This window comes from Phocoena sinus, chromosome 14 (genome assembly GCF_008692025.1).
Source record: "Phocoena sinus isolate mPhoSin1 chromosome 14, mPhoSin1.pri, whole genome shotgun sequence".
In the NCBI taxonomy this organism is placed as follows: Eukaryota; Metazoa; Chordata; class Mammalia; order Artiodactyla; family Phocoenidae; genus Phocoena; species Phocoena sinus.
This window is the reverse complement of record NC_045776.1, coordinates 65,505,282-65,528,168: the sequence shown is the minus strand read 5'-3', so window position 1 is coordinate 65,528,168 and position 22,887 is coordinate 65,505,282. Positions and strand designations below refer to the sequence as shown.

General features: G+C 46.7%; 1 protein-coding gene across 7 annotated transcripts in view; it reads left to right on the top strand.

Moving 5' to 3' along the window:
* The window catches only part of DEPDC5 (DEP domain containing 5, GATOR1 subcomplex subunit), a 92,907-nt gene that overhangs the window by 21,682 nt on the left and 48,338 nt on the right, over positions 1–22,887 (top strand). For all 7 annotated transcript variants that reach the window (XM_032602790.1, XM_032602792.1, XM_032602789.1 and 4 more), the window contains 12 exons: positions 2,517–2,620; positions 3,277–3,351; positions 4,847–4,981; positions 5,768–5,829; positions 5,973–6,046; positions 6,818–6,887; positions 7,079–7,115; positions 7,986–8,106; positions 10,603–10,823; positions 14,632–14,835; positions 16,690–16,825; positions 17,814–17,911. In XM_032602790.1, the coding sequence (XP_032458681.1) occupies positions 2,517–2,620; positions 3,277–3,351; positions 4,847–4,981; positions 5,768–5,829; positions 5,973–6,046; positions 6,818–6,887; positions 7,079–7,115; positions 7,986–8,106; positions 10,603–10,823; positions 14,632–14,835; positions 16,690–16,825; positions 17,814–17,911 (1,337 nt within the window). The remainder of the gene's footprint in view (positions 1–2,516; positions 2,621–3,276; positions 3,352–4,846; positions 4,982–5,767; positions 5,830–5,972; positions 6,047–6,817; positions 6,888–7,078; positions 7,116–7,985; positions 8,107–10,602; positions 10,824–14,631; positions 14,836–16,689; positions 16,826–17,813; positions 17,912–22,887) is intronic.

Sequence of the window (22,887 nt, the reverse complement as noted above, 5' to 3'; positions counted from 1 at the left end):
CATTCCTTCCTCCACCCCCAACCCCTGGAACTATTGATCTTTTTAGAGTCTCCATAATTTTGCCTTTTCCAGAGTGTCATATGGTTGGAATCATATAATATGTAATTTTTTCCTATTGGCTTCTTTCACTTAGTAGTATGCATTTAAGGTTCCTTCATGTCTTTTCATGGCTCGATAGCTCATTTCTCTTTAGAGTTCAATAATGGACCTTTGTCTGGCTGTACCATCCACCCCTTGAAGGAGTCTTGGTTGCTTCCAAATTTTGGCAGTTATAAATAAAGCTTCTGTAAACATCCATGTGCACATTTTTGTGTAGACATAAGTTTTCACCTCATTTGCATAAATAACAAGGAGCACAATTGCTGGATTATATGATAAGAATTCTGTAAGAAACCACCAAACTGTCTTCCAAAATGGCTGCACCAGTTTGCATTGCCACCAGCAATGGATGAAAGTTCCTGTTGCTCCACATCCTTGTCAGCATTTGGTGTTGTCAGTGTTCTGGATTTTGGCCTTTCTAATAGGTATATAGTATTGTCTTGTTGTTGTTTTAATTTGTATTTCCCTGATGGCGTATGAGGTGGAGCATCGTTTCATCTGCTTATTTGCCATCTGTCTATCTTCTTTGGAGAGGTGTCTGTTCAGGTCTGTTGCCCACTTTTTTTTTTTTTTTGCGGTGCGCGGGCCTCTCACTGTTGTGGCCTCTCCTGTTGCGGAGCATGGGCTCCAGACGCACAGGCTCAGTGGCCATGGCTCACAGGCCCAGCCGCTCCGGGGCACGAACCCGTGTCCCCTGCATCGGCAGGCGGACTCTCAACCACTGCGCCACCAGGGAAGCCCTGTTGCCCACTTTTTAATTGTATTGTTTTCTTATTGTAAAGTTTTAAGGGTCCATTGTATATTTTGGATGATAGTCATTTATTCAGATGTGTCTTTTGCAAGTCTTTTCTCCCAGTCTGCGGCTTATCTTCTCATTCTCTTGACACTGTCTTTTGCAGAGCAGAAATTTCTTAATTTTAATGAAGTCCAGCTTATCAATTTTTCTTTCATGGATTGTGCCTTTGGTATTGAATCTAAAAAGTCATCACCATACCCAGGGTCATCTAGGTTTTCTCCTGTGTTATCTTCCAGAGTCTTATAGTTTTATGTTTTGTATTTAGGTCTGTGATCCATTTTGAGTTAATTTTTATGCGGGCTGTAAGGTCTGTGTCTAGATTTTTTTTTTTGTAGAGAGTATGTTAAATATCAGCTCAGCAGAGCTATTTATAAAGCACCTTTTTAGTGTTTGTGGTCCACTGTACTAGTGCTTCTAAAACCGCTGTGTACAAATGAATCACTGGGAATTTGTTAAAATGTAGGTTCTGATTCAGTAAGTTCTGGGATGGATCCTGAGAGTTTGATGATCCCAATGCTGTTGATTGGTAGACTGCAAGTAGATTTTTTTCTTTCTTTTTTTCTTTCTTCCTTCCTGCCTTCCTTTCTTTTTTTTTTTTTTTTTTTTTTTTTGCGGTACGCGGGCCTCTCACTGCTGTGGCCTCTCCCGTTGCGGAGCACAGGCTCCGGACGCGCAGGCTCAGCGGCCATGGCTCAGGGGCCCAGCCGCTCCGCGGCATGTGGGATCTTCCTTCGTGCCCCCTGCATCAGCAGGCGGACTCTCAACCACTGCGCCACCAGGGAAGCCCTCTTTTTTTTTTTTTAATGTGGATGGCCAGTTGTTCCAGCACCAGTTGAAAAGACTATGTTTGCTCCATTGTATTGTCTTTCTCATTTGGCAAAGATCAGTTGACTATATTTGTGTGGGTCTATTTCTGGCTCCATTCTGTTCCATTGATCTATTTGTTCATTCACAATATCACATTGTCTTGATTACTGTAACTTCATATAAGTCTTGAAGTTGGATAGTGTCCGTCCTCCAACTTTGTTCTTCTTCAGTACTGTGTTGGCTATTCTGGATCCTGTGTGTTTCTTTAGGATAAATTCCTAACATTAAATGGAAATGTATCTTTCTCTTCTTAAATTTAAATTTTACTTATTTTTTGGAATACATTCACATGGTTCAAAATTTTAAAGGTTCAGAGGTATACAGTAAGCAGATTCCCACCCATCCTTTTCCACTGATCTAGTTCCCTGACCTAGATATGTTTATTGGCTGTCTGTGTAAAAACATATATATGGATGTTTTCATTTAAGGCTTTTCGTATATGCTACCTAATTGTAATTCAGTCTGTAAGAATGTTCATTTCCCTGCACAGCACTGGGCATTTATATAATCTCTAGGCAATTTTGAAATGTTTTTATATTTTTTGTTTTCAATTTTTAATTTTCACTCTCTTGATGTGATTACATTTCTTTGTTAACATTTGTTAAAGGCATTCGACTTTACTACATATTGCTATATGATAAATGACCCCAGCTCCAGGCGTCCCCTCTTCTCCTTTCCTTGAACCCAGTAAGGGACCCTATGTCCTGTGTGTCATCACTGCTCGATACCTATTTTGTGATCGTGCTCCTTTCAGGGTGGTGGTGCAGAATGAGAGGAGAGAAGAGTGGACCTCCCTCCTCGTGACCATTAAAAAGCTCTTCATCCAGTATCCAGTGCTGGTGCGACTGGAACAGGCAGGTACTGCATTTATGTGCTGGAAGGTGCGGCAGGGGAGGAGGTGTCAGATGGGGGCTGGGGGACCAAGAGGTTCCTGCTTGCTTCCCTTCCAGTGTTGAGTATGGCTTCTGCTTCTGGCGGGGTTTCTATGTCAGGTTGGGTCCCGCTGGTCATTGCACGTGCAGTAAGTTCAGTCACATCCCTTCTGCAGGGGGAGGGGCCTGTGGATCAAGGCACCTTCCACTTGTTTCTTTTTTTTATATATATAAATTTATTTATTTTATTTTTGGCTGTGTTGTGTCTTTGTTGCTGTGCTCGGGCTTTCTCTAGTTGAGGTGAGCAGGGGCTACTCTTCGTTTGTGGTGTGCGGGCTTCTCATGGCGGAGGCTTCTCTTGTTGTGGAGCACGGGCTCTAGGTGCGTGAGCTTCAGAAGTTGTGGCACATGGGCTCAATAGTTGTGACTCGTGGGCTCTAGAGTGCAGGCTCAGTAGTGTGGCACATGGGCTTAGTTGATCCGCGGCATGTGGGATCTTCCTGGTCCAGGGATCGAACCTGTGTCCCCTGCACTGGCAGGCAGATTCTTAACCACTGCGCCACCAGAGAAATCCCCCCACTTGCTTCTTACGAGTCCATCTTTCATGAGATCTTGTTCCTTCTCTTGTGTCTTTTGCTTCAGAGGGCTTTCCTCAAGGAGACAATTCTACCTCAGCGCAAGGAAACTACCTAGAGGCCATCAATCTGTCATTCAATGGTGAGTAAGGGCGCCAGCCACAGTGAGCGGATGTCTTGCTGACCACATGGCTGTGACCTTCTTTTTACTAATGTGCAGAGACCCAGACCTAGCTGGTGATGCCCCCACCTAACTACCCCCCAGATTAACCGAAAGCAGTAACTTCTGTTTGGATGGTTTTAATGGCCACCATGTAGCTCTTGGGTTTTCTGTTGGGAATCAACTTCCTCTTCTCATCTGCTTCTCATTGTGATCCAAGAGTAAAGAGCTGGAGAAAGTCCTCCTTGGGCCCTTTGTTTTCCTAAAAACTGCGTTCTTATTATTTTCCACTCCATCCTTCAGTTGCTTCCAGGTAATTTTTTTTAATTTACTTTTTTTTTTTTTAAATTACAGAAGGAGCCCATTGTTCCTAGAATTCAAATAATAGAGAAGTTTATCAAGTACAATGAAAATCTCCCCCTTCCCTCCACTGTCAGACCCTTCCAAGAGGGACCATTGTTAACAGTGTGATGTGATTTCTTCCAAACGTTTCTCCCTGCATTTATGTGTTAGCTGAGATACTTTGTTTGCAGATAACAGAAACCTACTGAATTCAAACAAAAAGGAAGTTTACTCTGAGGATACAGGGGCTCTTGGGGCAGCCAGAAAAGGCTTGAACACCTTGTTGAGGAGGGTGGGAATGAGGGTGGCTCTGGGAACCGCAGCAGCAGGAATTCCTAGACACGAGTTCAGCTCCCAGTGACCCTGTCTCTGCTCTCTGGTTAGAATTCCACATTCCCAGCTCTGGTTAGGTGTCTGTCCATCACTGGCAACTGACAGAAGAGATGGTGTGTGGTCACTTCACTGTGTGTATCGCCTGCCCGTGACTGTACTCAGGTGCTAGGGATTCTAGAGCATGGGGTCTTTTATTAGTAAGTCTTTTTGTCACATTTGAATGGCACTAAATTTCCATAGTAAAAATCGCACAGCACAGGAATAAGAATTAGGGAATTCCCTGGCGGTCCAGTGGTTAGGACTCTCTGCTTTCATTGCTGAGGGCACGAGTTCAATCCCTGGTCAGGGAACTGAGATTCTGCAAAGTGCGTGGCATGGCACGGCCAAAAAAAAAAAAACAAGAAGTAAGAATTAACTTGCCAAATTTAAAAAGTCATCACAAGATTCTGGTCAGCTCTCTCAAATATTGTCTTAAATCAATATTTGATTCTTCTAAGTTTCAATACAGATCCATTTATGGATGGTTTAAATTAGCGACATGAAATTTGGATATTTAAGGCTGCACAAGGCAAGTATTCAGCCTCGAAGAGGGGTATTAACAAAGGTAACAGGGACATAGACCTGTATTCAAGCAGTTCTTACTGTAGAAGGGGAAGGACAGAAGTGAATTCAGGCCGGGAGGTGACAACCGCTCTAACAGAAACATGGACGAAATGGTCCGAGAGCATAGAGACGCTTGCCACTGGCTGGTTTCTGATAAGCTGTAGCATCTTCACAGGAGGACTTTTTACTTTGTTTCAAGTGTTTGACAAGCACTACATCAACCGCAACTTTGACCGAACTGGGCAGATGTCTGTGGTGATCACGCCTGGGGTGGGTGTGTTCGAAGTGGACCGGCTACTCATGATCCTGACCAAGCAGCGGATGATAGATAACGGTAATGCTTCCGGGGCGCTGCTGTGTTTATAGCCTGATTTACCCTTACCCATCGGGATATGGAGACATGAGTAATGTCAGGTGACAAAAAAGAGTTCCATGGTCAGTCGGCTTGGGACATGCTGGGTCATGCACAGTTCGGCACAGTTCCTAATTGCCAGTTTGAATATGTTAGTGTATCTTGTTTATCTCTAGAGGACATAACTGGCACTCTTGAGTTTCCCAAACATACTTGACGCTGGAGAACCCCTTTGGGGGATTGTTTCCAGGATCCAGCGTCCATCAGCCCATCCTGGGAAGCGCCATGGGATCATCCAGTCCTCCCTCTGTGATGTGCCGTGCGTCTCCGACTTGCACCCCCTCCCCCTATTTGATTTGTGTTTTAACAACAAGATGGAGTTGGGAACGTAAATCCCGGTGGCCAGTAAAGAAACTCTGTTGAATGATGTGGATTATTTTGCTTTTTACTGAGATGACAAGGTTCCCTTTCCTTTCGGGCCTTGAAACTGTAGTCATGGAGGCCTGGCGGTCTGTTTGACAAATCACGATCTGCAAGGCCGTCAAAAGCTGTCAAGCACTGATTAGTGGCAGATGCGGTGGGACTTGGTAAAGAGGACACAGACAAAATGCACCTATTTACTTCTTAACCGCGTGGGCAGAGCTGGTGAGGAGAATAAGTCAGCTGTGCCTTGTACCCTGACCCACTTGAATCACACAGCTAATAGATTGGGATACGTATCTCTACACTGCCCCCCCCCACCAACTCTTTCTGTCTTTCCTTTTTTAGGAATCGGTGTGGACTTGGTGTGCATGGGGGAGCAGCCACTGCATGCTGTCCCGTTGTTCAAGGTGATTGATTTTGCAGTGCTCACTAAAGGCCAGGTTCCAGTGCAGGGTGATCTTGAGAATAGTTAGAATCAGAGAAGCTGGAGCAGTTCCGGGCCCTACCTGCTTTCCAGCTGACCTGGGGGCCCTGCCTTGTTCCCTTTCAGCTGCACAATCGGAGCGGCCCTCGCGACTCTCGCCTGGGTGACGACTACAATATCCCTCACTGGATAAACCACAGGTGGGTGAGATCTGGATTCGCCGTAGAGGATCAGGGATTCCATTAGCTTCCTTGCCATTTTTTTCTTCAAACCTGTTAAGTTCTTACTACAAAACCTTTTGTGACGAGAATGTGGAAACCAAAGTTCTAACATTTGTTTAAAGCATCTCTATATGCAAAGCCATGGCTGTGACATAAGAACAGTCTATGGTGAAAAACATAAAAACAAGTTTGAAGGACTTATTTCCACAACTATTCCCAATTCCCCCTGTTCCCAACTCACACAGACCATAGTGGACCAGCACAGGGCCTGGGCCTCTCTCCATTTGTAGAAAAATCCCCATGCCTCCTCTTCGCATGAGACCAGGCCTCAGTGTTCCTGCTAACTTCAGCTCAAGGAGGAGGTTCTAATCCAGTTAGGAATCAGGACTAGCGCACATGAGACAATTTATAGGAAAAAAAGGAATAGAACAATATTTTAAAACATAATTAATGTTTTGTAGTAATTACAAAAGAAAGAATTGGGAAGATCAGTGAGGCCTGAGACAAAGGTGTTCCTGGGAGGGCTGATCCATGGCTGGGATTCCAGCTGTGTCTTGAGGTTTAAAATGAAAGGGGTTTAGGGACTTCCTCAGTGGTTAAGACTGCACGCTTCCACTGCAGGGGACACAGGTTCGATCCCTGGTCGGGGAACTAAGATCCCGCATGCCGTGTGGCATGACCAAAAAAAAAAATTAATTAAAAAAAAAAGAAAGGGGTTTAGATGAATGACCCTGTCTGTTTCTTTTGCAGTTTCTACACATCCAAAAGCCAGCTCTTTTGTAATAGTTTCACCCCACGAATAAAACTGGCAGGAAAGAAGGTAGGTTTCACCCACCAGCAGAGCCTTTAGGGACTGTCACTGATGTTATTTTGGGCCTAAGAAACCTCCTGTCCCCCAGTGGTCATGAATAGCATTTGAGAAATTTGTCTTAGTACTTTATAGTTTTCTGCATTAAATAAATAAACAACAAAGCAAATCCCAGGAGTGATTAACTCTATTTAATTTTGCAGCCTGCCTCTGAGAAAGCAAAAAATGGCCGTGATACGTGTGAGTATTTTTTTCTCCTTTCATCACTTTTAGAAAGAGTCACCTAACCCATGGCAACAAGATTTTGTGAGGTTGTGTAAAAAATTCACAGCCAAGTTTGGGAGACCAGAGTTCCCCTTGTGTGATCTTTGGAAGGTCCCTTAGTGATCCTGTATATTTTTGTCCTGTCAGCTGCAAAATGGGTGATAACAAAACCTTATTTTTCTTTTCCATAGGTCAATTGTAGGGATTGGGTGGAAAGTTTTAAACGACTAAATATACACATTAAGATGATATTTTTATTTTTTTTTAATTAATTAATTTATTTTTGGCTGCATTGGGTCTTTGTTGCTGTTCGCGGGCTTTCTCTAGTTGCAGTGAGCGGGGGCTACTCTGTTGTGGTGCGCGAGCTTCTTAACGCGGTGGTTTCTCTTGTTGCGGAGCACGGGCTCTAGGTGTGCAGGCTTCAGCAGTTGTGGCTCACAGGCTGTAGAGCGCAGGCTCAGTAGTTGTGGCGCACGGGCTTCGTTGCTCCGTGGCATGTGGGATCTTCCTGGACCAGGGCTCAAACCCATGTGCCCTGCATTGGCAGGCGGATTTTTAACCACTGCGCCACCAGGGAAGCCCAAGATGATATTTTTAAAGTGGGATCACAGAAGGAAATGCTGCCATCATCTTGCCTTTACTTAATGCTAGTAAATAGTAATCTCTATATCGCTTTGACATATAAATCATTTAATCTTAGTAACCTGACGAATGGCTTATTATCCCATTTTTTTCAGGGGGAGATGGTGATGATGACCTATATCTTGCAGATTTTCATGAAGACCATCCGAAGGCCTCTTGTTGAAATGTGTTTTGAGGACAGTTTGTATTATTTGTGTGTTTCAGCTCTGGGGACTCCCAAAGAATCTGAGAACACCCTTCCCATCCAAGTGGATTACGATGCTTATGACGCGCAAGTCTTCAGGCTGCCAGGCCCATCCCGGGCTCAGCGCCTCGCCACCTGCAGGTTTTCTGCCAGATGCACTTTGGGGTGGATGTAAAAGCTGATCAGGAAAACCTGAGACCCAGTAGGGACCTGCATGAGAGCAACCTTGAAAACATCTTAAATTAAAATTAGCCAAGTGGAAGCCGTAGTATGTGGATCATTAGGGAGTCTGTTTTCTGGTTCTCTGGCCCAGCCATTTTGTTAGCTATGTTTGCTATGAAGTATTGTCCCCTCATAAGGAGAGCATTCTGCTTTTTCTAGCCAAGAGAAGCAATTCGTGAATTCTGGAATTTTCATTTCACTGGGAGGCCACTAATGATAGATAGATAGATAGATAGATAGGCAGCCACTAATAGATAATAGATAGATAGATAGATAGGTAAATAGATAGATTGATCAACCAATCGATCCCAGGGCCCAGAGTTTCTTTTAGGTTTATTATTCCCAGAGGGCGAGAGACTTTTCTTTCTTTATTCCTGTTTTTAAAATTTGCTCCATGGTATTTTGGTCATGTAGTAGTTTTTCATTGTGATATAGTCAGATTTACCACCATGCTCATTTCTGGATCTTGTGTAAGAAAGCCATCCCTACTCCAAGGTTAGAAACGTGTCTTTTGTATTTTCTTCCAATACTTTTTTGGTCTTGGTTTTTATACTTAGTTCTTTATATAGAGTTTTTTTTTTTTTTAATGAAATGTGAAACAGAGCTCTAGCTTATTTTTTTCCCGAGAAGTACCGCGAGTCCATTTTCCACATTTCTTAGACATGGAAAGTGTGCTTTGATTGGAAGAATCACTGATTGGAGGAATATTCCATCTCTTCACATTGTGACAAATGGGCTTAGAGTGGCCACGTGCTCTTCTTCTGTCCTTTCCCCTCATCCCATCCTGATGTCTGGTCCCGAGAATGCTTAGAGCTCACAGTGAGTGCTGTTAACAGCAGCTCCCCTGCACGTAGATGCTGCCTAGGGCCTCGGCGGTGCTTTTCTTCTGAGTGTCTAAGAACCCTTTCATGGTCCAAGATCCTTGGTTTTCTTTCTTCTGATCAAAGACGGCAAGACCTGATGTCTCAGAGACTCAGGCTGTGTTCCTTGAGGGCACAGACTGTGCCCTAATCTGTGCTGTATCCCCACGCTGGGCTGAGCATATGCTGGCACTCAAATATTTACTGTTGAAATAATGAAAAGTGTAGTCAGCCCTTGGGATCTATTTTCAGGTTCCATTTAAGCTCTCCCTTAAAATCCTTCCAGGTGGAAAGAGAACAGCTCTGATGCCAGAGGGGTGGCCCTATTGGCGGTTGCTGACTCTTCCATTCTGAATTTTTGTACCCCATTGGGCTCCTCTCCTGCTGATCCTTCTTCCTGCTGTTTCCAGAGGTTTTCCCCTCAGGGAGTTTCATGTTTTAATAAGGGCATATGTTTTTAAAAATTTTTATTAAGGAAACATTCAAACAGACCAGTGAAATGAACAGTTATCAGTGTGTTGTCAATCTTGTTTTATCACTTCTCCCACATTTGAAATTTCGCTTGAGTATTCTAAAACAGATATCAGGTATCCTTTTCTTTTTTTTGCGGTACGCGGGCCTCTCACTGTTGTGGCCTCTCCCGTTGCGGAGCACAGGCTCCGGACACGCAGGCTCAGCGGCCATGGCTCACGGGCCCAGCCGCTCCACAGCATGTGGGATCTTCCCGGACTGGGGCACGAATCCGTGTCCTTGCATCGGCAGGCGGACTCTCAACCACTGCGCCACCAGGGAAGCCCCCTTTTCTTTTTTTTTAAACCTGTAAGTATTTCAGCATGTGTGTCTCTAGCAAATAAGAAATAAAACAAACAAAAAAAATGTGATCACAGTACCCTTGTCACTGGTAACAAAATTCACACTAATTCCTTAATATCCCTGATAGCCAGTCCCTCTGTAGATTTCCCAATGGTCTCAAAACTGTGATTTTTACAGTTACTTAGTTTGAGTTGGGATCTGAAGAAGATGCACATGTTGCATTTTCTCTTATGTCATTTTCTGTGACCGCAGAGTGTCTTGCTTTCTTCCTTTGTCTGTTTATTTCCATATGACATTTAACTTTTCCTGTTGTCTCTGAATCTGCTGTAAACTGGCAATTATCTCTAGAGGCTTGGTTAGATTTGGGTTCAATTTTTGATGCCGGAAGACTTCTCAGGCTGTGCTGTGTGTTTCCTCTCGGGTGACATCGGTTCACAACCCCATTCTCAGTGACACGAGCTTGATGGTGGGATGAGGTGGGGTCAGGCTGAGCGATTGCTTCTTTACAACTCTGATCCTGGGACTCCGGCCATTGGATGACTGTCAGTCATCTCCCCTGTTTCTTCCACGACGTCTCCAGCTGCTCAGGGCAGAGTCCCTCCTACATTACCTCCTCGGAGATCCCATTGGGGGTTTTCGTTATTGGCCTCCCATGTAGCCCAGGCTGGGGATCCGTTTGGGAGTTGTAACTCTAGGTGGGACAGCACCCCCCGCTTGGTGTGACTTGGTCTCTACTCACCAGGTCCGTGCGAGAGCGGGAGAGTCACAGTCGGAAGAGCGCCAGCTCCTGTGATGTCTCATCCAGCCCTTCCCTGCCTGGCCAGCCGCTGCCCACAGAGGAGGTGAGGAGCCAGGCTTCTGACGACAGTTCCCTGGGCAGGAGCGCCAACATCCTGATGATCCCTCACCCCCACCTGCACCAGTATGAAGTCAGCAGCTCCTTGGGCTACACCAGCACTCGAGGTCAGAGGGCAGGGCTGGGCAGGGTGGGGATAGCTGCCTTCCTGTAGTGGGGATGGGCGGGACTATGGATAGGTGTGGGCTGTAAGTCCCATGTGTTAATTATTTCCATGCAGGTGCAGTGAGTACGAATGGCCTTAGCTGTTTGTGTGTGTGTGTGTTATACTATTTTCGTCTTTACCCTTTCTTCTTCTCTCTTCCCTATAACTGTCTACCTTTCCATATGTTAAGGTAGAGCTTTTCTTAGGCCTAAGGTTAAAGTGTTTACTTATTTCCTTAGCATTTCCATTCGAGCCACACTTAAAACAGCCTCTTTCCTCTATCCCACTTCAAGTGACCTGTTAACTTGGCATGGCCCAGGGAGCACAGGTGCTGCTTTTCCTATATCTTATCTTACCCATCCAGTGGCATCTGCAACTCAAGTATACAGCCCCCTCCTGCCTGTTTGGAAAACTTTCTGTTGTGAAATAATTAGGGATTTATAGGAAATGCCAAAAATAAAAATCCAGGGAGGTCTTGTGTAGCTTTCACTCATTTTCCCCAGTGATAACATCTCGCATAACTAGTACAGTATTAAAACCAGGAACATGACCTTTGTACAATCCACAGAGCTTATTCGGAGCTCACTGGTCGTACATGCATTTGTGGGTGTGTGTGGGTGTGTGTGTGTCTGTGAAGTTTTAGCACATGTGTAGACATATGTAACCACACCACAATTAAGATATTCCATCCTCACGGCCTCTCTTCTGCTACCCCTCTAGAGCCATACCCTCCCACTAATCATTCTCCTCCATAATTTTGATTTTCAAGAATGTTTTCTAAATGGAGGAGTAGCCCTCCTGACTTTTAATCACTGATTTAGGACTGTTGTATGCACACAGCTGCCTCCTGTTGCCCTGGAAGGATTCCCAAAGGGTGAGGGGTGTTTCCCAGCACTTTGAAGGGGAAGCTGGTGGCTCCTGGGGCCCGAGGACCGAGGAGCAGGGCGCTTTCATCTTTCATTCATTAGGCACCATAGACACTGAGCCAACAGCCAGAAATCTTTTGACTGCTGAAAAAAGTGTTTTTTTTTTTTAAACTGGTTCAAAGTATAAAAAGGAAATTCTGAAAGAGAAAGGAGATATTTAATTACACAACTATAGAATATAACCTATGTCACCTACATTAATTAGGGTTAGTATTCAAAAGAATTTTAATACATTTGAAGATTTCTAGGAATTCCCCAACTCCACACTTTCACTGCTAAGGGCTCGGGTTCAAACCCTGGTTGGTGAACTAAGATCCCGCAAACTCTGCGGCCAAAAAAAAAAAAAAATTCTAGGTTAGCTTTTTCCCACCTTCTGGAAATTTCTGAGTTTGCATGACAGTTATATTCCCATTCTGTTAAACGTATTCTTAGAAGGGTCTGTAGTAAAAGTTAAACTACACATTAATCCTTTAAAAACCTTTGTTATTCTAAAAGACAGTTCTCCTCTGAGGAGATAAATTTGCTCTTAATCCAAGTAGCTTTTTATTTTTTTAAATTATATATATATTTATTTATGGCTGCATTGGGTCTTCGTTGCTGCACGTGTGCTTTCTCTAGTTGCGGTGAGCGGGGGCTACTCTTCGTTGTGGTGTGCGGGCTTCTTATTGCGTTGGCTTCTCTTGTTGTGGAGCACGGTCTCTAGGTGTGCGAGCTTCAGTAGTTGTGGCACGTGGGCTTCAGTAGTTGTGGCTCGTGGGCTCTAGAGCGCAGGCTCAGTAGTTGTGGCGCACAGGCTTAGTTGCTCGGCGGCATGTGGGATCTTCCCGGACCAGGGTTCAAACCCGTGTGCCCTGCATTGGCAGGCGGATTCTTAACCACTGCGCCACCAGGGAAGTCCCAATCCAAGTAGCTTTGAAAACAAGTATTTCTTTTTTTGCGGTACAAGGGCCCCTCACTGCTGTGGCCTCTCCCGCTGCGGAGCACAGGCTCCAGATGCGCAGGCTCAGTGGCCATGGCTTACTGGCCCAGCCGCTCCGCGGTATGTGGGATCTTCCCGGACCGGGGCACGAACCCGTGTCCCCTGCGTCGGCAGGCGGACTCTCAACCACTGCGCCACCAGCGAAGCCCCTGAAAACAAGTTTTCTTAAAAATTATCTGAATGGTAGAATTGATTTCAACATCCTTAATGATATGTGAGAGTTTATTGGAAAAGCCAAAAAGCAATTCACTGGAACGGTGTCAGGCAATGCCATCCACATGGCCTTTGTTTCCAGTTTCTCTGTTATATTTAGGGCTTCTCACCCATCCACCTACCCAGTGTAGCATAGGAAACATTTCCCCTTTCCTCTACCCATATTTTTGACCCATTTTAGCCCTTAGTCCTATTTCTTACCCTTTTCAAAGTGTGTACTCACCTTTTTTTTTTTTTTTTTTTTTTTTTTTTTGTGGTACACAGGCCTCTCACTCTTGTGGCCTCTCCCATTGCAGAGCGGCCATGGCTCACGGGCCCAGCCGCTCCGCGGCATGTGGGAACTTCCCGGACCGGGGCATGAACCCGTGTCCACTGTATCGGCAGGTGGACTCTCAACCACTGCACCACCAGGGAAGCCCCTCACCTTTTTTAAAGTTGAGTTCTCTCCTTTTATTTCCATGATAACTAGCTAGACTGTATTCTTTCTTATTTGATAAATTGGACCATCAATTTCATTAGTTTACAGTGAAAAATGCAGTTTTCATGGAGAACTGAATGTTCTCTTCTTGCATGCACAATGGCTTGAGGAATTAAATATTACTATGTACCATGTTCTTTGGTAGGAATTGGGTAGATAATGGTGGACAAGACATTCCTTGATGCCATGGAATTTGTATCTGCTGGACCCACTTTCTAACCTGGGTGTTTGCTTAGTAAACATGGATGCTCACCAACAGAGTTGGTTGTAGGTTTCAGCTCTTTGATCTACTCAGGTTAGGGACCTGTCTGCCATTGAATGGGACAGGTTGAGCCTAAATATCATGCCGTCTCCTTACCTGGTCAAGGCTGGATGCATCCATTTCTTCATTCTTTTCTCCCAAGAATTTAGTTTTTTTAACACAGTAATGTTTGATTGCTTACTCATGTTCCGGGCCACTGCATTAATGGGAGGGGTTTCTGATCCACCCAGTCACTCAGGGCCCCATGGTCCTTCCATCCCGGGATGCCATGGTCATCAACACTGGTCTCCAAAGTTTCCACAGCAGGGCAGAGGAGAATGGAGATCATGCGTGGAGAGGTTTGTGGTCCAGGCCTTCGGGTAGAGCATGTCACTTCTGCCTGTGTTCTCTTGGCTGGAACTCAATTATTTGGCCCCAGCGCAAAGGGACTGGAAACTACAGTCTCCTTGTGTGTCTCAGAGGAAAATCAAACAGGTCTAGTGAACACATTGGCTATCTCTGCTAGGGTCTGCCCTTCTGGTCACCAAATATCTACATGTATTGTTCCTCCCACATGCCGAATGCACCCGCCCCATCCCCAAAGGGAGACAACTCAAGACCCACTATTGAGTCATTGCATCCAGCTCAACATCTAAGGTCTCCAGGCAGTGTGTGGTCCTCCCCATCAGGTTTGGGTGTGGCTTCACTGGGCCAGTAATTTAGGAACCAGAACCCCCTTCTCCCAGGTATTTAAAAAGTAAACCCAATATTTCATTCCTTTATAGTTTGGCGATTTCACTCATTTCCCTCGTTCCCTAACATGTACGCTCTCCAAGGTCCTTGTCAGCCTCCGCAGATCGTCCTCCTAGTTCTGCTTTCACCGTGACCCTGTGCTTTCTCTCTGTGCCTCCCCCACCCCACGGTAACCGGCAGATGTCCTGGAGAACATGATGGAGCCACCACAGCGGGACTCCAGTGCACCGGGGAGGTTCCACGTGGGCAGCGCAGAGTCCATGCTGCACTTTCGACCTGGGGGATACATGCCCCAGCGGGCACTGATCAACCCCTTTGCACCCTCGCGGATGCCCATGAAGCTTACGTCCAACAGGAGGCGCTGGATGCACACTTTTCCTGTGGGTAAGTTGGGCGCTCGGGAAAGAGCCCTGACTGGGAACTCCTAGTCCTGGCGTCCCCTGAGTGGCCTTGGTCAAGGGTGTCATTTTCTCTGCACCTGTGGTGCCCCACCTGGAAGATGGGATGGCCACGCCCACTTTGTCTGTCCTGGGGCTCTTGTGAGGATCCTTGAGGACTTTGTAGCTAGCCAGCTGTGTAGACCCAAGGGCTCCTTTTTCTGTTTGACAGGGACTGTGCTTTGCCACCTGCTTTCTTTCCTGAGACGAATGTCCCTCTTCTTGTTCACTCCTTCCTTTCCTTACTCTCTGGATGTCAGTGTTACAGTCTTTGTTACACGGAGTTATGTTACTTTGTTTCCTCTCAGGGTCTCTGACAGCAGGAAAAAAACATTTTTTTTTTTGAGAAATGGGTGAACAATTTCTTTTTCTTCTTTTTCTTTTTTTTAGTTTAAATAAATTGGGGGAAAAAAGCTTAAAATAAACGAGTTCTATTTTTTATAATGGGAAGCTGAAATAAAAACAAACTACAGCCATATTCCAAACCATGTTTAAATTTACAAACATAATGAAAGAAGCCTGCCATAAAAGTGTACTTTCTGTATGATACCATTTAAATAAGGTTCAAAACCAATCAAAACTAAAAAATAAATTTTTTTATTTCAAATTCACTGTTTTTCCTAGCTCATCCTTTTTGATCTGTGTTCTGTCCTAAAGAAGATGACAGTAAGGTTTTATAAAGCTGTGGCTAAAATTAAACTTCAGCTTGATGGGCTGTTACTGGGCTGGGGAGGAACAGGTACATTAACCTCCTGGGTGTTTTCATGAAGCCATCCTGCTGAATGCTTGCAAGTGTCTAGTTATTTTCTTTGGTACTTGCTTTCGGAGTTACAAGTTAAATAAGTGAGCAATGAATCTGGTTCTTTTGGCTGTAATTGGGGGTCATTCCCAGCCCCCTTTTTGCCCCTCTTATCTCTATCCTAATCTGTCACCTTACCTGTTTCTTTCTGGTGTCCCTTCCTCCCCATCATCATCCCCACTGGCTCCCTTCAAGTTCTCTTACGAGAACTATTGATGTTTCTTCCATGACCGTCAGCTCTTCCTGCTTCTGTGCTTCCCCCCACCCCCCATCACACACGCTTTTCTAAAGCTAAATGTATTTACTAAATACTCTGCCCACCTGGCCCTCTAAGAGCCGAGGCCCTCCTCTGCCAGGCTGCCCAACCTCCCGCCTCCTCACCCCCATCCTCAGAGGTTTTTCTCTTTCCCAAGCGAGTTTGTGGCCTCCAGCTTGTGTTTTGCCTCTTCCACGTTTGGGGTTTGCCCAATACCCTCTCCTTCAATCCCCGCTAACCTGGTTGGACACTCAGCTCTGAAACCTATCATTCTCCAGGAAGCATGTTTCCGTAGATGCGACTAATTCTCACTTATCTCCTACTCGATGTCCGTTTTGCCCTTGTGCGTCCTCTGCTCTTGAAGTAGGAGCTGTTATCATCTCAGGTACTAACAGAGTCATCGGTGTTTCTCTCGTGTGTCCCTTCTCGTTTCGCCCACGTTGACCGTCCTGGGAGGGACCCTTGTCTCCCATACTGTTATCTTTCTTTACTGTGTCTCAGTTGACATGTGCGAGACAGAGGACCCCAAAATATTTTTAGACTGAGGCCTCACAGGAGGATGAGCCTTGCTTGGAAGAGGCGATGTCCCATCTGGGAGCCAGAGGGTCACAGACAGGACACGCCTCTGTGGTGTGGTCACCTTTCAATCACCCGCGTCCCAGCAGCGGGAAGGAAGGAAGGTTGAGGTGAGGTACACAGCACTGGCTGTCGGGGGAATGATGCTCAGTGGATCTTTGTCTGGGCAGGACCATCTGGAGAGGCCATCCAGATCCATCACCAGACCCGACAGAACATGGCAGAGCTGCAGGGCAGCGGGCAGAGGGACCCGACCCACTCCTCTGCAGAGCTGCTGGAGTTGGCATACCATGAAGCCACTGGAAGGTGAGGCCGGGCACGGGGTACTGGGTGGGAGGTACTGCGAGAACGCGCTCGGGCACCCAGGGCAACAGCAGAATAGACTGCCCGCGAAACATCTCGTCCGTGAGACTCGGAGACACCGTGTGCACGCGTGCGGGCCTTTCCTTTGTCAGCGTCGTCCCTGCCGCCGGGCCAGTGCACAGCAAATAGCCTGAGATGCTTTTGCCAGAGATGTTCCCCAGGCCCTGCTTTAGCTTCTCCTTTAAGTCAAAACACGCTTTGTCAACCTCAAACATGAGTTTCTCCTAATCCTCAGTCATGGGAGAAAACAAGTTCCAAGGCAGGTGGTTCCCGCTGTGTGTTTTGGGCAGTCAGTCTATGACTTTTGTCATTTTGGTCATTGAGGAATTCCACTGTTGGGTTTAGAAGAAGTTGATGCTAAAAGCAATGGAAACCAAGGCCTGTGTTTATAGAAACAAGTCTTTTCAAACCAGGATCCTGAATGTGTTACAAGGCATCCGAGGAGAGTCAGCCTAGGAAGAGTCATTTAAGCCTTGACATGCTCGAGTCCATGCTACACTACCCGCTGTTGCTGTGATCTGTTACCTTTGCAAAGAGCAATCTTTGATCCCTTTTCCGTCATCCCAACATCCCATGGGATGGATGAGGGATACAGGCAGGGCATAACCTCTTTCCCAGGTTAACTTGGTACCTCTATTCAAGCACCTCACATTGTCCTGTGGGTATCAGCAAGGGGAGGCTTAGGACAGAGGGGGCAGGCGTCTGACGTGGCAGTGGGGAAGCAGCTGGGGTGCCAGGGCAGGAGGCCAGAGCTGGCACACACTCCAAGCCCCGCAGCCTGGCGGCCATGGTATGGGTCTTAGTGTTTGCCAGCCTTTGTGGCCAAATGTTCAGGCCTGGTTTTGATGAAAACCCCCTGGAGACAGGGTGAGCAGGATAAAAGAGGTGATGATCCGCATTAAGCCAGGCGGCTGGGCTTTGTTCTCTGCAGGCACAGCACTTCCCACCAGCCTGGCGATGGCACATCCTTCTTGAACTTCACTGGAACAGAAGAGCTTTCTGTCAGCCTGCTCAGTAGCAGTGGTGCAGGTAAGCAACCCAAGAGGTAACAGAGTGGGGATGCTCAGAGCAGGCCTACACCTAGAAGCAAGGTGGGAATCAGAAAAGCAGGACCATGTCTATTTCCGGATCATTTCAGCCACAATTTCGGGTGACCTATTTAGAAGCAGTGCTGTATAATGCACGGAATTATAAATGGGCTGCACTTTACATTTTTAACAGAGAACGTGTTGGTCAAGAACACATTTATCATTGGACTGTCAGTGAGTCATGATTGAGGGCTGCTTATGAGATCACTGTAGTGGGCAACACCAGGCCTGAGAGCTTTAAATTATGTGTGTGTGTGTGGGCAAACCCACCCCCATAAAAACAATCAGGAGAGACCCAGAGGGAGCAGTGTGGTTCCAGCTACGAGTTCAGAGAAGGGAAGGGTGACGTTGTTGCTTACAGAAGTGGGCACGCATCTCAGACGCGAAGGGGTAGGATTTGGTCAGGAGGAGAGTGAGAAGGTGAGGGATTCTAAGTGGAGGGAGAGTAGGAACTTGTATTAATACAGGGTTTATGCTTTTTGGAAGCACTTGTATATCTGTTCTCTTATGCGATCATCCCAGTAGGGAGTAGGTTATTAAGTATATTTTACATATACGGCAACATAACACCCAGAGATGTGGAGATGTTACACTGATCTCTCAGGCCAGTAGCCAGGTGTCCTGCTGTTTCTGATTTCAGCAGCAGTATTCAGAGAGCCTTTACCGGGGTAGGGGAACATGAATTTGGATGGGTGGGGGGCAGATTTTGGAAAGCCTCAAAGGACAGATAATTTTACAAAATGAATATGAAAAACATTAAAACGGAAAGAAAAAATGGTGCTGCTACTTTGTGTCTTAGTTTTCTATCAGTTAACTTGCATTTGTGGAACTTGGCTTAAGGAAGGCGTAATGAAAGTGAAGTTGTATTAAGTTGGTGAATGAAGTTTTCCTCCATTCACGGGTGAATTCAGCCAGCGACGTTTCTAGAGGCCTATAGCTAAGCCTCGGAAACTGGACTGGCAGTGAGAGAATTACTAAAGGATTATACTTATTTCCTTCCTATTTCTAGTGCATCTTTTCTGTCATTATTTTGAATGAGAAAACAAATTGAATAAAAATTGGGGGATGAGTAAGATACTTTTGGGCTTCCCTGGTGGCGCAGTGGTTGAGAGTCCGCCTGCCAATGCAGGGGACACGGGTTCGTGCCCTGGTCCGGGAAGATCCCACATGCCACGGAGCGGCTGGGCCCGTGAGCCATGGCCGCTGAGCCTGCGCGTCCGGAGCCTGTGCTCCGCAACGGGAGAGGCCACAACAGTGAGAGGCCCGCATACTGCAAAAAAAAAAAAAAAAAATTGGGGGATGAGTAAGATACTTTTTATCCCTGTACTCAGGGGGCTAAAAATGTTACTTGTCTACCAGACTCTTTTAAGGTACCTTCAGAATATGCTAAAGGGAACATTTCTATTGTTTTGCTAAAAGAAGGAGCCATTTTATAGGAACCCAGTGTTTGACCTTCCTGGCTGTTTGGGGTCAGGTTGTACCAAGCAGGGCTGCTCTGGGGCTCATGGGACCACACTTTGAGCGAGTTTCCTGGTGACCTGAAGCTGGGGAACCATGGGCTCAGGTGGTAACAGCACCAGGATTTGCCCACAGTGGTCGTGGAGTGCTTCCGGGCCTGGGGTGGGTAGCTCACGTAGATGATTCCTCAGAAGACGAGTCTTGGAACTTTACAATCTAGTCTGGGGAAAAGCAGGAAGTTGCAAAGAATCCTTATTCAGCGATTGGTGTGGAAGATCCTCAAATGACACCATCCTAGAGGCCTCTGAGCTAAGAGTTCCCTGGTGCACATGCATTGGGAAAGCGGTTGCTGCCCCCTGCACCTCGGGTTCACCTTCTCGCTGTTGGGCTCCTGAGTCATAGATCCATCTACCTGACGGACCTCCCCACCTGGATGACCCCCGGCTACCTCATCCTTAATTACCGGCAGCTGAGCTCGCGTCTTGCTGTCCCCCCGCCTGCCCACCTGCCCCTCCTTTTCTGACTCTGGGCCACATTATCCATTCTCACCACCGTTGCTTTGTTTCAGACCCATGTCATTTCTGGCCACGATTGTCACCGTAGCCTTCAAATCATCCTCCTGCTCTGTTCGTGTCCCCTCCGATCCATCTCCTGTACTGTCACCAATGAGCCATTTCCAAATGCAGGTCTGGTCTGATCACCCTCTCTGTCCCACATATGAACCGTTTATTGGTTCTTCACAGCTTGTAATGCCTGTCGTCACCTGGGCCCCACCTGCCTTTACACCTTCACCTGCCTCTACTCCCACGTAGCCCTGCATGTGGGAAGAACACAGGCTCTGGAATCTTAGGACGTGAGTCCTGACTCCACCTCTAAAGAGCAGCGAGGCCCTTGGGCCAGGTACTTAACTGCTCTGTACCTCGGTTTCTTCATCTGTGAGGAGGGTTGAGTATTAAGTGTGATAATAATCCACGCAAAGCGCTAAGGACAGTGCCTGGCACGCATGGTGAGCACTCAGCAAACGAGAGCTGTTGTTGTCATTATTCTTATTAGATGAACACAGTTTATATTCCAGCTGTTGTCGTGCCTTCTCAGAAGATCTTTGTCCTCATGTTTCTGTGCATAGACTAGTCCGTCTAAAGAATATGCTTTTTCCTTTATCTTCAACCCCTGATTCTGCCTTGTAAACATCCACTTGGTCTTTATGGATCAGCTCCAACAACAGCTCCTCCTTGGAGCCCTCCCTGGTGGTTTTGCTTCCCCCCGCGCCTTCCCAGGAGGTGTGAGGCACATTTCCACGTAACTCCAGACGCAGTTGTACACTTGGCATATCCTGGGCCCACTGTTTGTTTCTGCGTTTGTTTATTTTTCTTTGGCTGCGCTGGGTCTTCGTTGCTGCACGCGGGCTTTCTCCAGTTGTGGCGAGTGGGGGCTACTCTTTGTTGTGGTGTGCAGGCTTCTCATTGCGGTGGATTCTCTTGCTGAGGAGCGTGGGCTCTAGAGCACAGGCTCAGTAGTTGTGGCGCACGGGCTTAGTTGCTCCGTGGCATGTGGGATCTTCCCAGACCGGGGCTCGAACCCGTGTCCCCTGCATTGGCAGGTGGATTCTCAACCACTGCGCCACCAGGGAAGCCCGCTCTTGTACTTCTTGATCAATTATGTCAGCTAACCACAGAGAGAAATTAGGGAAAATCATTCTAATTTGTATTACCGTGTGCAATGACCAGTTACTGTCAGATCTACCTTCAGGTATATCCAGAATCTTAGCATGTCTCATCACTTCCACCATTCATAGCCCAACCCAAGAGGCCTTCATCTTTCACCTGGATTGTTGCAGTGGCCTGCTGACTGGTCTCTCAGCCTCCTCCCTTTGCCCTTCCGTAGAGTTTATTTTCAGCACAGTGGTTCAGAGTGACCCTTGGAAAATAGAAGTTAGATCATGAAATGGACATAAAGATCTTCACCTGACTGCCTGCCTGCCTCACAGAGTTGTTGAAGGACCAGAAGTAGATCGGGTTCCTTAAGGGCAAAATTATCACATTGGGTCCTTGTCTGGGGACAAAGTGGGGGCCGAAACAAAACTAGTGAACATTTCCCTCATTAAAAAATGGAAGAGAAATGGGAAAACCTCATCTGTGACCCACCTCTGCCTCCTGGCCTTGGCGGTTTGCACCATGTGCAGGCATGCAGGCATGACTCCGATTTCGCCTGCATTTGGACCTGACTCATAGGTGAGTTGTGATTCACAGGGCTGGCATCTCTGCGGGTGTCTCTCCTGGCCCTGTGCTGCCCAGCAGGAACCAGGTGGTTGGTTGGTCTGGGCAGGCAGCGTTTATCCCTCTGTTTCTTTAACTGGGCACCCGTTTATAAGACTTGTTAGTGTCATCCCCCTGATGGGGGTAACTGTGCTAGAGAATTTTGATAAAGAAAATCAGTGGATGCCAAGTTTTCTTTCTCTTTACTGTCGGGACTCAGAATCTGCAACTTGGTGTTTGTGTTGAGTTTTAGGTACGTGCAGCAGATTTGGACCGAGAGCTACCAGGCAAAGTAAATCAGAGCGCACAGAGTTACTCACCCAGGCCAGGCTGGGTGTTTGTGGGGAAGTACCATCTCTGTAGCCCAGAGAGAAGAAGTGACTCGCCCCAGGCACAGGTGTCCCCTGGAAGCAGCCCCAAAGGCCCCACATGGATTACCTTTTTTGGCCAAACGTTAGCAACCAGCGAACACATTCACACTGCTTGACTCCGAACAGCTGTCAGAAGAGACAGAGCTGAGTTGACTCTTCTGAGCATTGGCTCCCCGAGCGGTGCGTCTGGCTTTCAACTTTGAGAGTGAGGTTCATTCCCAAATGTTGGGTTGTAGCAGAGCCGCCTGCCCAGGAGGTCTCCCCCCGCCTCCCCCGCCCTCCCAGGTCGTTGGGTTCTTCACATGCCAGTGGTGAGTCTGTGGGCCTAAAGCTGAGCCTCAGAGACAGAGCTGCAGGGAGAGGCTGTGTGCTGGGCTTGAGCTGCAAGGAAACTGTGAAAGTAGCTTCGAAGAAGCCTTTAAAATATTTATTTCTTCAAATTCTTTTCATTAAATTCTTTTCATTTCTTTCAAATAAAATGTGTTTGGGGACGGAAGACAGGGGAGGCACAAAAGGCTGAGCGTGCTTTATCCCTTAGAGATGGGCAGGTCTGCTCTGGGCCTAGAAGCCAGAGGTGCTCCGAGAACCCTTTGATGGGTTGCCTCTTTGAACTCAAACAATTGCTCACACAATTCTTAAGTTGAACTGTTTCTTTATGAGGGTAAGAATTTCAATTCTCGTAGACGAAGTCTGGATTGGGTTAAAAAAAAAAAAGGTGCTCTGATGATGAAATTTAGAATCCAAACCCATGAGGCGATGTATTAGTAATTCTCCTATTGCTCACATCGCTTGGAGAATGCCGGTTTTATAATTGCCTTCATACCAGTTCTCAG